The 15,608-nt window shown below is 49.9% G+C and overlaps 1 protein-coding gene across 1 annotated transcript in view; it reads left to right on the top strand.

Moving 5' to 3' along the window:
* Nucleotides 1-15,608, top strand: part of PDHX (pyruvate dehydrogenase complex component X) — a 73,044-nt gene that overhangs the window by 39,793 nt on the left and 17,643 nt on the right. Inside the window, exons 6-8 of the mRNA XM_040409725.1 lie at nt 10,482-10,650; nt 10,964-11,111; nt 15,291-15,349. Of these exons, the coding sequence (XP_040265659.1) occupies nt 10,482-10,650; nt 10,964-11,111; nt 15,291-15,349 (376 nt within the window). The remainder of the gene's footprint in view (nt 1-10,481; nt 10,651-10,963; nt 11,112-15,290; nt 15,350-15,608) is intronic.

Here is a 15,608-nt window from a genome sequence, read left to right as displayed (position 1 = left end):
GTGACCGCGGCGAGTGCCTAGCGTCCCCCCCCCCCCCCCCCCCCCCCCCTCATCCTTTTCACAACAAGCTCTTTAGATCCCTGGAAGCAGAAAATCGTTTTGCGGCGCGCTCATATTTCTAGCGTCCGTGGCGGCGCTGGCGTTAGCCATCGCCTCCATATTGTTGTATCTGTCGCTTCTTCTCGTTCTGCACATCCACCCGCTGTAACCCCTTCCTCACCGGCAGTCGCAGACGCCTTGGATGGCGCGTTCTTCCGCCTCCGTCGCTGAGAGGGTTAACGAGGCACGTGACACAAAACCGTACATACATTTGCTGTGCAGATGGGCGCGAGGTTCTCGCCGAGTAAAAAGCTTTCTAAATTGGGAGCCTCGGGGGTCTGCTGTTACTTCCAGATGAATTCCTAATGAGTCTGGGAATGTATTTTTAGAACGCGTTAAGTATTTATTTTTTCCTGATTTGTGTGATTCTGGGGTCTTGTTGTTACTTCGTATTTCACGCAGGGAGTGATGATTTTTTCGCCAACGTGCCGGGAAAATCGACATTTTTTTCGGCGTTTGACAGCACAGAGAATACAAAATAAGAATGGGGCGAAGAGTCTTACGTAGGAGACCGGATCAGTCCCGACTTCCCGTAAACATGTTTTCGGTACCGAGAGGGATAAGCAGCCGCCAGGTACTGCTTATCTCTGTGGAGCACAGGCTTGTCAGCGTCTAACGATGCTCAGTTCTGCCCCCTATCTGCACATGTTGGGTGGGCCGCCCACTCATGTTTAAAGGATGATTGTGACCACAGAGAGCAGTCGGATAAATCTGACCATAGACGTGAGATTCGAGGGGGTCGTGGATAGCGATTACAAAGAGCGTCTCTCACCCTGGAGGACCTGTCCTGTCCTGCATTACCCAGACATGAACGAGCCTTGTATAATTCTTCATTTCCCCTGCGGGGGCGCTGCAGGGTTATTAAACACTTACTGCCAGGTCTCCTCAAGGATCACAGCAGATCGTCAAGGGACGTGATTGTCCAAAGTGGAGAGCCCCTTTAACCTAGAAATACATGATAAAAGTATGCAGAAATGTGCTCCATAACGTCCGTAGTGCATCGCAAATCCGCAATACACCCGGCCGGCACCCCCATAGAAAAGCAATTGCGGACAAGAATAGGACATGTTCTATTTTTTTCCAGAGCCGCGGACCGGAAGATTGGCGGCGCGCTCCGGAGATGCGGATGCGGACAGCACACTGTGTGCTGTCCATATCCATTCCTGCCTTATAGAGAATGAATGGGGATGCACCTGTTCCTCAATTTGCGAAACGGATGCGGACTCATTATTACGGACGTGTGAATGGAGCTTAAAGGGGTCCTCGCAGCTATAGACCGAACCTCAGGACGGGTCATCAAAGTCAGATCTATGTGGGTCCGACATCCTGCAACCCCCGACGATCAGATTTTTTCGGACTGCTCCAGCGTTGCACACTAAGGATACATTCACACGACCATATTTGTTTTGCGGTCTGCAAAACACAGATACCGTCCGTGTGCGTTCCGCACGGCCAGCCCTATGATAGAAATGCCTATTGTCTGGAAAATAATAGGACATGTTCTATCTTTTTTTCGGAGCCGCAGAACGGAAGTACGGATGCAGACGGCACACGGTGTGCTGTTCACAACTTTTGCGGCCCCATTGAAATAAATAGGTCCGCAGAATTGTGGAACGGATGTGGACCCCTACATACGGTCATGTGAACGGACCCTAACAGTGTACGGACGGGGGCAGACGGCTCCATACCCTGTGTAGTTTCTGCTGAGGCTCAGCTCCATTCACTTGAGTGGGATTTGAGCTGCAGTACCCCAGTATGGCCACTACGCAGTGTATGGCGCTGTCTGCCTCTAGCACCGTATGCAGTATAGCTTCCAGCGTTGCAGCAGCCCGGTTGACCAGTCAGGGTGCCAGGAGTTGGACCCCCCCACAGTCCTGAGAATAGATCATAAGAGTCTGTAGCTCGGAGAACCCCCTTTAAAGGGAACCTGTCACCGGGATTTTGTGTATAGAGCTGAGGACATGGGTTGCTAGATGGCTGCTAGCACATCCGCAATACCCAGTCCCCATAGCTCTGTGTGCTTTTATTGTGTATAAAAACCGATTTGATACATATGCAAATTACCCTGAGATGAGTCCTGTAGGTGAGAGGAGTCAGGGACAGGACTCATCTCAGGTTAATTTGCATAAGTATCAAATCAGTTTTTTTACACAATAAAAGCACACAGAGCTATGGGGACTGGGTATTGCGGATGTGCTAGCGGCCATCTAGCAACCCATGTCCTCAGCTCTATACACAAAATCCTGGTGACAGGTTCCCTTTAAACAGAACCTTTTTCTTTTGAATTCTGCGTTGTGCCGTTCCTCTGTTATTCCTCCCAAAAATGTATGAATAAATGGACAGATGGAGGCGTGTACCCCCACAGTCTGACGCTGTCCAATCAGTGCTGACAGGGTGGTCGTGCAGTGACACCCCCCCCCCCCCCCCCCCATTTGACAAGGGGAATAGTATCTCCTGGTTGTCATTTTATTCACACTTCATACAAGTATTCACTGAAATAGACCTGTCAGGAGACCTGATCCTCTAGGACAGGCATGCCCAACCTGCGGCCCTCCAGCTGTTGCAAAACTACAACTCCCAGCATGCCCGGGAGTAGTTTTACAACAGCTGGTAGGCCGCAGGTTGAGCATCCCTGCTCTAGGACAACTATAGGGGAATTCGTTATATATATATATATATTTCACCATGATAAAGGGTCAGTGAGGAGGAGGTTAAGAGGGAAATTGCTGGGACTCTTTATTTACTGTTCCTGTAAATCCCGGTCAGTCGCATGATCGGCGATACCGCGCATACAGCCAAGCACAGACAACGCTTACCAGATGCAGTAAGAAAAATAAATAAAAAATCAGAAAGTCTAAAAAACAAGCACATTTTTATTCCCCAGCTCTCGCGTGTAGAGCGTTACCAGCGCTTTCTGTAGGATATACATCTAATTTTCCTGCTGTGTTGCTGACACCATCTCCGGCAGGTGACCTCTGCGGTATGGAGGACTCTGCAGCGCAGCCATACACTGCGCAGAGCCGACAGGGTCTGACCCCTGCCTCATGACCCGGTGGGTGGGGGGAGGGGAAGCAGGCCCGCAGCACCTGCCCAGGGGAGCCATCCCGCACGTGACATCATTAAAGTGACACTAGGACTGAAGCGGTGGGGGATGAGCTGGAATTAAAGGACCCCTCAACATGGACTAAAACGACATCCGTGGAGGTATACGGAGCGGAGGCACTTACAGTAAGGCCCCTTGCACATGACCGTATGGCTTTTTCAGTATTTTGCGATCCGCAAAAAATACGGATGACGTCCGTGTGCATTCCGTTTTTTGCAGAACGGAACAGCTGCCCCTGATAGAACAGTACTATCCTTGTCCGTTATGCGGACGATAATAGGACATGTTCTATCTTTGAACGGAAAAATTGAAATATGTAAACGGAAGGCATACGGAGTACCTTCTGTTTTTGTTTGCGGTTCCATTGAAATGAATGGTTCCGTATACGGTCCATATATGGAATGCAAAAAAAACTGAACATAAACGTAAAAAAAAACTTTGTGTGCAAGAGGCCTATTAAGGGTCCATCCGCAAAACACGGACACCGGCATTTTGCGGACCGCACATCGCCGGCACTCTCATAGAAAATGCCTTTTCTTGTCCGCAATTGCGGACAAGAATAGGACATGTTCTATTTTTTTGCGGAACGGAAGTGCGGGTCCGGAAATGTGGATGCGGACAGCACATTCCGGCCCCATTGAAAATGAATGGGTCCGCACCTGTTCTGCAAAATTGCGGAACGGATGTGGACCCATTTTGCGGACGTGTGAATGGACCCTAAAGCAGTGCTCCGCGGGGCAGACATATCTGTAGTCTTGTGCCGGTGACTTATAGAAGAATCCCGCTCGGCCTGACGTCGTAGACACTGCATGTAGATGTATAGTTATTATATGTGCACACGCTGGGGTTCTGTTTTTGGCTGCTGTATGGCACTGTTAGTCTGCAACGTTGTGCTGCACTGTGTGGCACTTAGTTGGCGGAACTGATAGTTGGCGGCACTGTGTGGCACTGATAATTGGCGGCACTGTGTGGCACTGATAATTGGCGGCACTGTGTGGCACATAGTTGGCGGCACTGTGTGGCACATAGTTGGCGGCACTGTGTGGCACATAGTTGGCGGCACTGTGTGGCACATAGTTGGCGGCACTGTGTGGCACATAGTTGGCGGCACTGTGTGGCACATAGTTGGCGGCACTGTGTGGCACATAGTTGGCGGCACTGTGTGGCACATAGTTGGCGGCACTGTGTGGCACTGATAGTTGGCGGCACTGTGTGGCACTGATAGTTGGCGGCACTGTGTGGCACTGATAGTTGGCGGCACTGTGTGGCACTGATAGTTGGCGGCACTGTGTGGCACTGTTAGTTGGTGGCACTGTGGCACTGATAGTTGGCGGCACTGTGTGGCACTTAGTTGGCGGCGGCACTGTTGGTTGGTCACTCTCTATGGCACTGTGTGGCACTGTTGGTCGCTCTCTATGGCACTGTTGGCGGCTCTGTGTGGCACTGATAGTTGGTGGCACTGTGTGGCACTGATAGTTGGTGGCACTGTGGCACTGATAGTTGGCGGCACTGTGTGGCACTTAGTTGGCGGCGGCACTGTTGGTTGGTCACTCTCTATGGCACTGTGTGGCACTGTTGGTCGCTCTCTATGGCACTGTTGGCGGCTCTGTGTGGCACTGATAGTTGGCAGCACTGTGTGGCACTGATAGTTGGCAGCACTGTGTGGCACTGATGGTTGGCAGCACTGGCACTTGGCACTTAGTTGGCGGCACTTAGCGGCGACACTGTGTGACACTGTTGGTTGGTCACTCTATGGCACTGTGGCACTGATAAGTTGGCGGCACTGTGTGGCACTGATAAGTTGGCGGCACTGTGTGGCACTGTTAGTTGGCGGCGGCACTGTGTGGCACTGTTGGTTGGTCGCTCTCTATGGCACTGATAGTTGGCAGCACTGTGGGGCACTGATAGTTGGCGGCACTTAGCGGCGACACTGTGTGACACTGTTGGTTGGTCACTGTATGGCACTTAGCTGGTGGCACTGTGTGGCACTGTTAGTTGGTCACTCTCTGTGGCACTGTTGGTCGCTCTCTATGGCACTGATAGTTGGCAGCACTGTGTGGCACTGATAGTTGGCGGCACTTAGCGGCGACACTGTGTGACACTGTTGGTTGGTCACTGTATGGCACTTAGCTGGTGGCACTGTGTGGCACTGTTAGTTGGTCACTCTCTGTGGCACTGTTGGTCGCTCTCTATGGCACTTAGTTGGCGGCACTGTTAGTTGGCCACTCTCTATGGCACTGTTAGTTGGCGGCTGTGTGGCGCTGTTAGTTGGCTGCTGTGTGGCGCTGTTAGTTGGCGGCTGTGTGGCGCTGTTAGTTGGCCACTCTCTGTGGCACTGTTGGTCGCTCTCTATGGCACTGTTGGCGGCACTGTGTAGCACTTAGTTGGCGGCAGCACAGTGTGGCACTGTTAGTTGGCCACTCTCTATGGCACTGTTAATTGGCGGCACTGTGTGGTGCTGTTAGCTGGCGGCTGTGTGGCGCTGTTAGTTGGAGGCACTGTGTGGCACTTAGCTGGCGCCACTGTGTGGCACTTAGCTGGCGCCACTGTGTGGCACTTAGCTGGCGCCACTGTGTGGCACTGATAGTTGGCGGCACTGTGTGGCACTGATAGTTGGCGGCACTGTGTGGCACTGATAGTTGGCGGCACTGTGTGGCACTGATAGTTGGCGGCACTGTGTGGCACTGATAGTTGGCGGCACTGTGTGGCACTGATAGTTGGCGGCACTGTGTGGCACTGATAGTTGGCACCACTGTGTGGCACTGATAGTTGGCACCACTGTGTGGCACTGATAGTTGGCACCACTGTGTGGCACTGATAGTTGGCACCATTGTGTGGCACTGATAGTTGGCACCACTGTGTGGCACTGATAGTTGGCACCACTGTGTGGCACTGATAGTTGGCACCACTGTGTGGCACTGATAGTTGGCACCACTGTGTGGCACTGATAGTTGGCACCACTGTGTGGCACTGATAGTTGGCGGCACTGTGTGGCACTGATAGTTGGCGGCACTGTTGGCGGCGGCACTGTGTGACACTGTTGATTGGTCACTCTATGGCACTGTATGGCACTTAGCTGGTGGCACTGTGTGGCACTGTTAGTTGGTCACTCTCTGTGGCACTGTTGGTCGCTCTCTATGGCACTGTTGGCGGCTCTGTGTGGCACTGATAGTTGGCAGCACTGTGTGGCACTGATAGTTGGCAGCACTTAGCGGCGACACTGTGACACTGTTGGTTGGTCACTCTATGGCACTGTGTGGCACTGATAAGTTGGCGGCACTGTGTGGCACTGATAAGTTGGCGGCACTGTGTGGCACTGTTAGTTGGCGGCGGCACTGTGTGACACTGTTGGTTGGTCACTCTCTATGGCATTGTGTGGCACTTAGTTGGCGGCACTGTGTGGCACTGTTGGTTGGTCGCTCTCGATGGCACTGATAGTTGGCAGCACTGTGTGGCACTGATAGTTGGCGGCACTTAGCGGCGACACTGTGTGACACTATTGGTTGGCCACTCTCTATGGCACTGTTAGTTGGCGGCTGTGTGGCGCTGTTAGTTGGCGGCTGTGTGGCGCTGTTAGTTGGCCACTCTCTATGGCACTGTTAGTTGGCGGCACTGTGTGGTGCTGTTAGTTGGCGGCTGTGTGGTATGGGTAGTGGATGGTGCTTTATGCCATTGGTTGCGTGGCTAGTCCGTGGCGCCATGTGGTACTTGTAGCGCAGCATCTCCACTGTCTACGGCAGAATTCTGTCTGAGCTTCTGATTGGACAGAATTATTGTGTCATGTATCCGGAGAAGCCCCGTCCGCCTTTTCTTCAGACTTTGGACGGGATAGGATTTATCAGAACTTCCTCCCCCGCTCATCTTGTGCTCGCTGCCCGACGTCCAGTGGATCCAGCAGTCAGGTTAGGTTTGGTGCACGTTATACAGTCTGTGAACACGGCGGCCATTGCTTCAGTCAGAAGCCAGACCTTGCACTTCTCCCCATCACCTGCAGATGGCAGTGTGATTTTTCCAAAGACACCGCCATGGTTCCCTTTACTTTCTGATATATAAGTTTTGCTGTTTTTTACGGTTTCACCCCCTGAGAAGCGAAGTGAGTACTAGGACCGCTAGGTAATGCTGCAGATTCCCAGACAGTAAGAACGTGCAGGTACAAGAGGTGAGGATCCGGGTGAAGGCAACAGGCGATGTGCGGAACGTGTACAATGTGGTTACTCTCAGCAAATAAATCTACTTTCTGTATAAATTCCTAGATCTCTGCTTGCTTTCATTCAGTGGTCATGTGACACACGGGGGCGTGCGGCTTGTTTTTGGAAATGTAACGAGCCCTGCAATCCAAAATGTAGCTGTGGAGTTTACTCAATGGTGGTGGTCTTCAATGGCATTTTTTGCTAATTGCAGCAAGCTTCTCCCCCCCCAATCAATAGAAATGCCTATTCTGGTCCGCCAAACTGATCGGAAGCGGACACGTTCTATAATTTGTTGATCGGCCACGCAGACCCATAACAAATGCAGGGGTGTGCACGGACATGAGAGGAGCGTCGTGTATTAATGCATGGTTTGCAAAAACAATGATGTATGAAGGAGACCTAAGGACAGAAAGGGGTAAAAAGAAGGACCTAACCAATGCCCATTAAATGCACCTCCACCCAAGAACTGCTGCTTGGTCCTGCAGCAATGAAACCGCATTATTCACATGACCGCTGCAGCCAGTCACTGGCCTCAGCGGTAATACTTGCATGGACAGCACAGACTGCACTGATTGGCTGCATCGCTCACATGAACCATGCACATGATATTATCGCTGCAGGACCGGAGAAGCAGCAATGGAGCCAAAGGATATTTAACGGGTAATTTATTTATTTTTCTAAAAATCTTTGAAAGCTTTTTAAGGGTTGTGCAGCTAAATAGCAGTTTACCGTGTGGCCATTTGCAGTCCACACGGTGTAGGACCACACGGTGTAGGACCGCAGGGTGTAGGACCACACACTGTGTAGGACCACACGGTGTAGGACCACACGGTGTAGGACCACACGGTGTAGGACCGCAGGGTGTAGGACCACACACTGTGTAGGACCACACAGTATAGGACCACAAGGTATAGTATAGGACCACGCGGTGTAGGACCACACGGGGTAGGATATTAGGACCACACGGTGTAGGACCACACGGTGTAGGACCACACACTGTGTAGGACCACACAGTATAGGACCACACGGTGTAGGACCACACGGTGTAGGACCGCAGGGTGTAGGACCACACACTGTGTAGGACCACACAGTATAGGACCACAAGGTATAGTATAGGACCACGCGGTGTAGGACCACACACGGGGTAGGATATTAGGACCACACGGTGTAGGACCACACGGTGTAGGATATTAGGACAACACGGTATAGGACCACACAGTGTAGGACAATACGGTATAGGACCACACAGTGTAGGATATTAGGACAACACGGTATAGGACCACACAGTGTAGGATATTAGGACAACACGGTATAGGACCACACAGTGTAGGATATTAGGACAACACGGTATAGGACCACACAGTGTAGGATATTAGGACAACACGGTATAGGACCACACAGTGTAGGATATTAGGACAACACGGTATAGGACCACACAGTGTAGGATATTAGGACAACACGGTATAGGACCACACAGTGTGGGATATTAGGACAACACGGTATAGGACCACACAGTGTAGGATTTTAGGACAACACGGTATAGGACCACACAGTGTAGGATTTTAGGACAACACGGTATAGGACCACACAGTGTAGGATATTAGGACAACACGGTATAGGACCACACAGTGTGGGATATTAGGACAACACGGTATAGGACCACACAGTGTAGGATTTTAGGACAACACGGTATAGGACCACACAGTGTGGGATATTAGGACAACACGGTATAGGACCACACAGTGTAGGACCACACGGTGTAGGACCGCAGGGTGTAGGACCACACAGTATAGGACCGCAGGGTGTAGGACCACATACTGTGTAGGACCACACAGTATAGGACCACAAGGTATAGTATAGGACCACGCGGTGTAGGACCACACGGGGTAGGATATTAGGACCACACGGTGTAGGACCACACGGTGTAGGATATTAGGACAACACGGTATAGGACCACACAGTGTAGGACAATACGGTATAGGACCACACAGTGTAGGATATTAGGACAACACGGTGTAGGACCACACAGTGTAGGATATTAGGACAACACGGTATAGGACCACACAGTGTAGGATATTAGGACAACACGGTATAGGACCACACAGTGTAGGACTGTGTGGTCCTATACGTGTCAAAAGACAACTGATGGCACAAAAAAAGTGTGCAGATCCAAGATGAACAGATAGTTGAAACATGATCCCCCCCCATCATCACGAGACCGAGGGTCTTGTGTCACCCGTCTGAATAGAGCTGCTTCATTCAGTCTCTGTGGAACTGACGGAGATCGCTGCAGTCCCACAGAGATTAAAGGGAATGTGTCTTCTGAAAATGACCTGTTGTTCAAATTAAATTTTTATGTTTAATATATTTTAATAAATTTTTTATGGTATTTTTCATTTTCCATGTCACAAACCATAAAATCCTGCAGTTTTCGCACTGGGCGCTAAGCCTAATAATGTGTGCCACTTAGTTATCTACTTATCTGTCATTCTAATCCTGCCTGTACCGATACCACCTCTGTGTGTAGATCAGATAAAATCCTCCATTCACAATAAGCGATTCACATCTTATCTCTTCCTTCCTTGTACAATGACCTCTGCACAGAGCATGCCCAGAAAACTCTCCCGTAGAAGTCGGCGAGGTCCCCTCCAGTCCATTGCGCAATTTTCTTAATGCTTTCTAAATGCTGTTAAGAGCAGCTCAGGCAAGATGGCCGCCCCCATAATCCTGTTCAGTAATGGAATAAAAAAAAATCTGTAATCAGAAGATAAAAACAGATTAGAAGAAAAGGAGAAGTGTCTTGACTCAGAATACCCCCCATTCCTGTGATCGGTGGGTGTCCCAGCCTTCAGACACTTACCACCGAGCGTGTTTAGATTCTGGCACAACCCCTTTAAAGTGCACACAGTGACTGCGCACATCTTAAATATAAAGCTGCCCATGTTATGGAGTGTGCAAGAATGTGAAAAACTCTATAAAAACTAACAGATTATTCCTCCAGCAGTCCTCTGCGTGACATCCCATATGTAATCGTATAGTAGAGATCAGCCCTGTTGCAGTTACTGAGTATTTTGTGCTCTTTTGTACAGGGACGCTCTACGAGTCGTGTCACAAAAGGGCGTGACAGCGGAGACAGCCGTGCAGCCGGCACCAGAGAAGGTAGCAGCAGTCGCCCCACAACGGCCTGCGCCTCCAGCAGTCGCCCTCCATCGCCCATCAGAACCTCCAATGTCCATCCCTGGAACGCCCCCGGCTCCGGTAAGGATTCATCCCCTGCCTTGTCGTGCACCTCGTTGTCCAGTCTTTGTGACCTGATGTCTCCATGTATCTGATTTCACAGAGGCCTAGCAAACACCCAAGCCGCTAGAAACTTTCAGAAAAGGCAAAAAAATATAGAAAAAATGTACAAGTTGCAGGACGGTGCATTATTTATTTATTTATTTATTTATTTATTTTTTATCTGTTGCGCACAGCGGGCCTTACATATCACCGGCTCTAACGGTTTCTTTAAATGTAATTGTGCCAGAGGTGTGACATATATTACCGTTAATACCCTCGTGTTTGCCTCCAGGGGACGTTTACTGAAATACCAACCAGCAACATTCGAAAGGTTATTGCCAAGAGGTTAACGGAATCTAAATCCACCATCCCTCACGCCTACGCCAACACGGACTGCGACCTCGGAGCGGTTCTCAAACTGAGGAAGGAGCTGGCGAAAGGTCAGTGAGACGGTTCCAAAATAATCGCAGGGGAGGTGCTGCCGAAACCATAACTCATTGGCGCATCTTCCAACCCGTGCATGGCCGACGTAATAATAATACAATCTTGTTACAGGTGGATTGGCCATAGACCCTACAGGGAAATTTCCCGGGGGGGGGGGGGGGCGATGCCCCAGGGGGCCAGCCAAGGTCCATATACATTAGAAGCTCTCGGCTCTCATTATTGCAGGAGTTTTATCCCATGGCGGGGGTGGCAGTATTTTGTCACTGGCTGACCTGTTACATGTGCGCTTGGCAGCTGAAGGCGTCTGTGTTGGTCCCATGTTCCTATGTGCCCGCATTGCTGAGAAAAATGGTGTTTTAATATATGCAAATGAGCCACTAGGAGCAACGGGGGCGTTGTCATTACACCTAGAGGCTCAGCTCTCTCTGCAACTGCCGCACCCTCTGCACATTCAATGACTTTAGGAGAAGTCAGGGCCAGAGGTGATCACATTTACACTGTCTGGCCCTGTCAATCAAAGTGCAGAGGGCGCGGCAGTTTCAGAGAGAGCAGAGCCTCTAGGTGTAATGGTAACGCCCCCGTTGCTCCTAGAGGCTCATTTGCATATATTAAAACATCATTTTTCTCAGCAATGCGGGCACATATGAACATGGGACCATGCAAAATCTTTTAATACCGCCATAGCACTTCTGCTTTGGATTGGCAGACTGCTTAAAGACGTTGATTCGTTGGTGATTTCTCCCCCCACCACCACCGTTCACAGACCCCACCCATTTTTTGGCTGGACTTCCTCTTTAAGATTTGAGGAAGACTTATCAGATCTAGTAAAAATGTAAAAAAAAAAACACACATTTAGCGACTAAGAACTAGAATCGGGTCACCAAACAAACAAAAAACACTTCCCCTTTAAGTTGGGGGCGACCCTTCAGAAGGGGTTATAATGAATACAGATTTGGCGATATACATTGTGAAAGAAAAAAAATCCATCAGATTAATAAAAATAGGTCTGTGTAACGCGCTTGTATAATCCATGTGTTCAGCTCAGGGCACGACCTCGCTGCTAATGGAAGGTTTAACTGCCCGGGCTGAAGCTACTTTCCTAGATGTGCAGGATATTCGCTCCCCGAGCGTGGGTCGCGGCCAAAGTGCCCAGACTGGACAGAGCTGGGAGGAGTAATTACAGCTGAAACGGCGGAAACTGCAGGGAAATCCCATTCCATAAACCCCTCAACAGGCGAGATCAAGCGGGGGATTACAGCCATGTAAAGGAACGCTCCTCATAGACGGCGTTATGCTCAGCACAGGTCTGAGGGGCCGGGGCATTGCTTCCATAATCTGTGGTGTTCTTTGGTACCCTGTGTCATGCCCCTCCCCCTCAGGCCCTGCATAGGTTTCCCTTGGAGTGTTCCTTTAACCTGATTGGAATTGAGGTTTAAATCTGCTTTCCAAAGCAAGACGGTTCAGAGGGATCGCATTGGGAATGTGGCCGCGTCAATGTTGCGTAACGTGATGCGTCAGTCACGAGAAATCCAAACTTTTTTTTGGGGGTTGCAAAATTGCTTGCAACTGCGACTTATTTGCAATATTCGGGGCGGGGGGGTGTCTTATCTAAGGATGGGGCTGTTGGGGGTTTGCCTTGCTGAGGCTGCAAAAGAAAAAAAAAAAACTCTGACGTGTTGCAAGCAGCTTGATGTCGAGTGCCGCAACGTGACCGCTTAGATGCAATGTCGCGATCTACCCGTCACATGAAGAAAGTTGTCTTCTAGCGCCGCACAGCAACTTTGGCCGCAGCACGTGTTGTGTCTAAAGGTCACATTATCACAATGCTTCTGTACCCTCCATCGCAACGCCCCGGAGGTTACCGCCATCCTGCAGTCGCAAACAATCCAGCAAGTTTGGATTTCTTGCAACTGGTGCACATTCGCCAATTGCGATGCCGCAGCGCCAAACTGAGATCTTTGTCCTCTCCACGTGTCCACACAGCCAAAGTCGACCCATGGCGACAAAAGTGTAAATTTCCAGCAACTTGCTACGGAATCGCACCCTATTGGCGCATTTATGTGATTTCACTGCAGCAGCAAGTCGCGAGCAGATCGCACACCACTTGTATGTGACTCGGACTAAATGAGAAAACTGTGATCCCGTCCACCCTGGGCTCGTGCAGCTTTACATAAGGAGGCGCATTTGTCTTTCAGGTTGTCACCCATTTCCCTTTATCTGGTCTCATACAGCTGCATGGTTTCCTTTCAGGAGCCTAAACAAGCTTTCCCAGGTTCCTGACTGGCAAATTTAGGGAATATTCCTTGTAGGTTTTCTCCAGACTCTTCAGTTTCCTCTCCAGAATAGTTGAATAGTGACTTGTATAAGAGATGGCCGTCCATATACAGCGCTGCCGTATATGTTGGTGCTACCAGAAAAAATAAACACTATTCAGGAAAGCTGGGTGACAATTCCCCTATGAGCTGTAATGTTTGCAAACTGGTTGTCACCCACCCTTCCCAGAGACCAAGCTGAATACATCTGGTCCTCCCTCTGCTTTCCCAGAGACAGAAAGCTGAATACATCTGGTCCTCCCTCTGCTTTCCCAGAGACAGAAAGCTGAATACATCTGGTCCTCCCTCTGCTTTCCCAGATACAGAAAGCTGAACACAGCTGGTCCTCACTCTGCTTTCCCAGAGACAAAGCTGAATACATCTGGTCCTCACTCTGCTTTCCCAGAGACAAAGCTGAATACATCTGGTCCTCACTCTGCTTTCCCAGAGACAGAAAGCTAAATACATCTGGTCCTCACTCTGCTTTCCCAGATACAGAAAGCTGAATACATCTGGTCCTCACTCTGCTTTCCCAGATACAGAAAGCTGAATACATCTGGTCCTCACTCTGCTTTCCCAGATACAGAGAGCTGAACACAACTGGTCCTCACTCTGCTTTCCCAGATACAGAAAGCTGAACACAGCTGGTCCTCACTCTGCTTTCCCAGATACAGAAAGCGGAATATAGCTGGTCCTCATCCAGATTTCCCAGAGACAGAAAGCTGAATACAACAAGGCTGTGTATTTGGTACGTGAGGAGATGTCATTACTGGTGAGTGAACACCCCGCTGGCAGCTCCTGCACCATCTCCGGGCCCCGCGGGCTCCTCCACTCATTTATCAGTGTTTCTGAACAGGTCACTGGCTCAGGGTGACAGCTACTAAATACAGAGGGTTTCCCACCCGCCGGGTACTGGCAGCCCTGTTTCCTGGGTAGGGAGCCATGGCGAGGGCAGGCGGGGGTTTGGGACAGAACGGGGAGATGATTAAATCAGGATTGTGTAACAGGACCGAGCAAACCAATGTTCTTTTTTGCCGAGATTAGAGATTACAGGATTAACCCCTCTGCCGCCGTCGCGAGCCTCAGGTCCGTTCTCGCAATAACGCGAGGATTTTTCATCATCGTTTACCATGTAGCGACCTAAAGGACCTCCATTTGCACACTGATTTGGTATTATGTCAGGATAAGGGGTGGTGGGTGGGGATACAATTTATTCTGTTCTGCTGCACTGCCTGTATGAGTGTCAGTCTTCACTGCATTTGTAGCATTCTATTCATTAACCTATTTTTGTTGGAGGGGACTTGAAGGGGTGGTACAGGATTAGATAAATATGGCTGCTTTCTTTCAGATTAGCGCCACTCCTGTACACTGGTTGTGTGTGGTATTGCATTTCTATCGAAGGGAATAGAGCTGAGCTGCAATGACACAAACCTGTGGATGGCCGTGGCCCTGTCTTTGGGGAAGAAAAGCAGCCATGTTTTTCCAAACTTACCAGTTCAAACCCCCTCTGCTCCAGCACCGCCACTCCGATCCTCCCAGTCATGCATTGCAACGGTGAGGTGCCTGTATGGTGGATGTGAGCGCTGCAGCCAATCACCGACTTCAGCCGTCTGCACCACGTGTAGATAGAAACGCTTCAGACACGTGGGTAATAAAAGCAGCAGTCTGATTAATACCTAATGAATGGGAGAACCCGACTCATAACCGTGATGGATGGCTGCTTATTTTATGGGCGTGCCAGCCCGTACCCACTGCGAGTGTGTCATACGTGAGTCTGTCGCCAGCTGTTACATCACAGGGGACAGGGAGAGGCCGATGATGTCATTAACACACTTTCTCAATTTTTTTTTTTTGTCCCTTCAGATAATATTAAGGTCTCTGTGAACGATTTCATCATCAAAGCCACGGCCATCACACTCAAAGTAAGTCCGGCACAGTACTATGTATCCTAGATCTGACTACCAGGACATGCTGGGAGTTGTAGTTTACAATAGCCAGATGGGCTATAGATTGATTCCCTCAAAGCAGGACAATATCTGACTTGTAAAGAGTGAGTAGCACTAAGGGGACACTATAGGCACTGGTTGTGGTAGCCTGTATTCTGTGAATGGACTACTCACTCGGCAGCAGAATACAGGTTGCCTGGTAAGATAATAATAAAAAAAAATAAAAAATCCTTTT

Source organism: Bufo bufo, chromosome 10 (genome assembly GCF_905171765.1).
Source record: "Bufo bufo chromosome 10, aBufBuf1.1, whole genome shotgun sequence".
Classification (NCBI taxonomy): Eukaryota; Metazoa; Chordata; class Amphibia; order Anura; family Bufonidae; genus Bufo; species Bufo bufo.
This window is presented reverse-complemented; position numbering and strand designations above follow the sequence as displayed.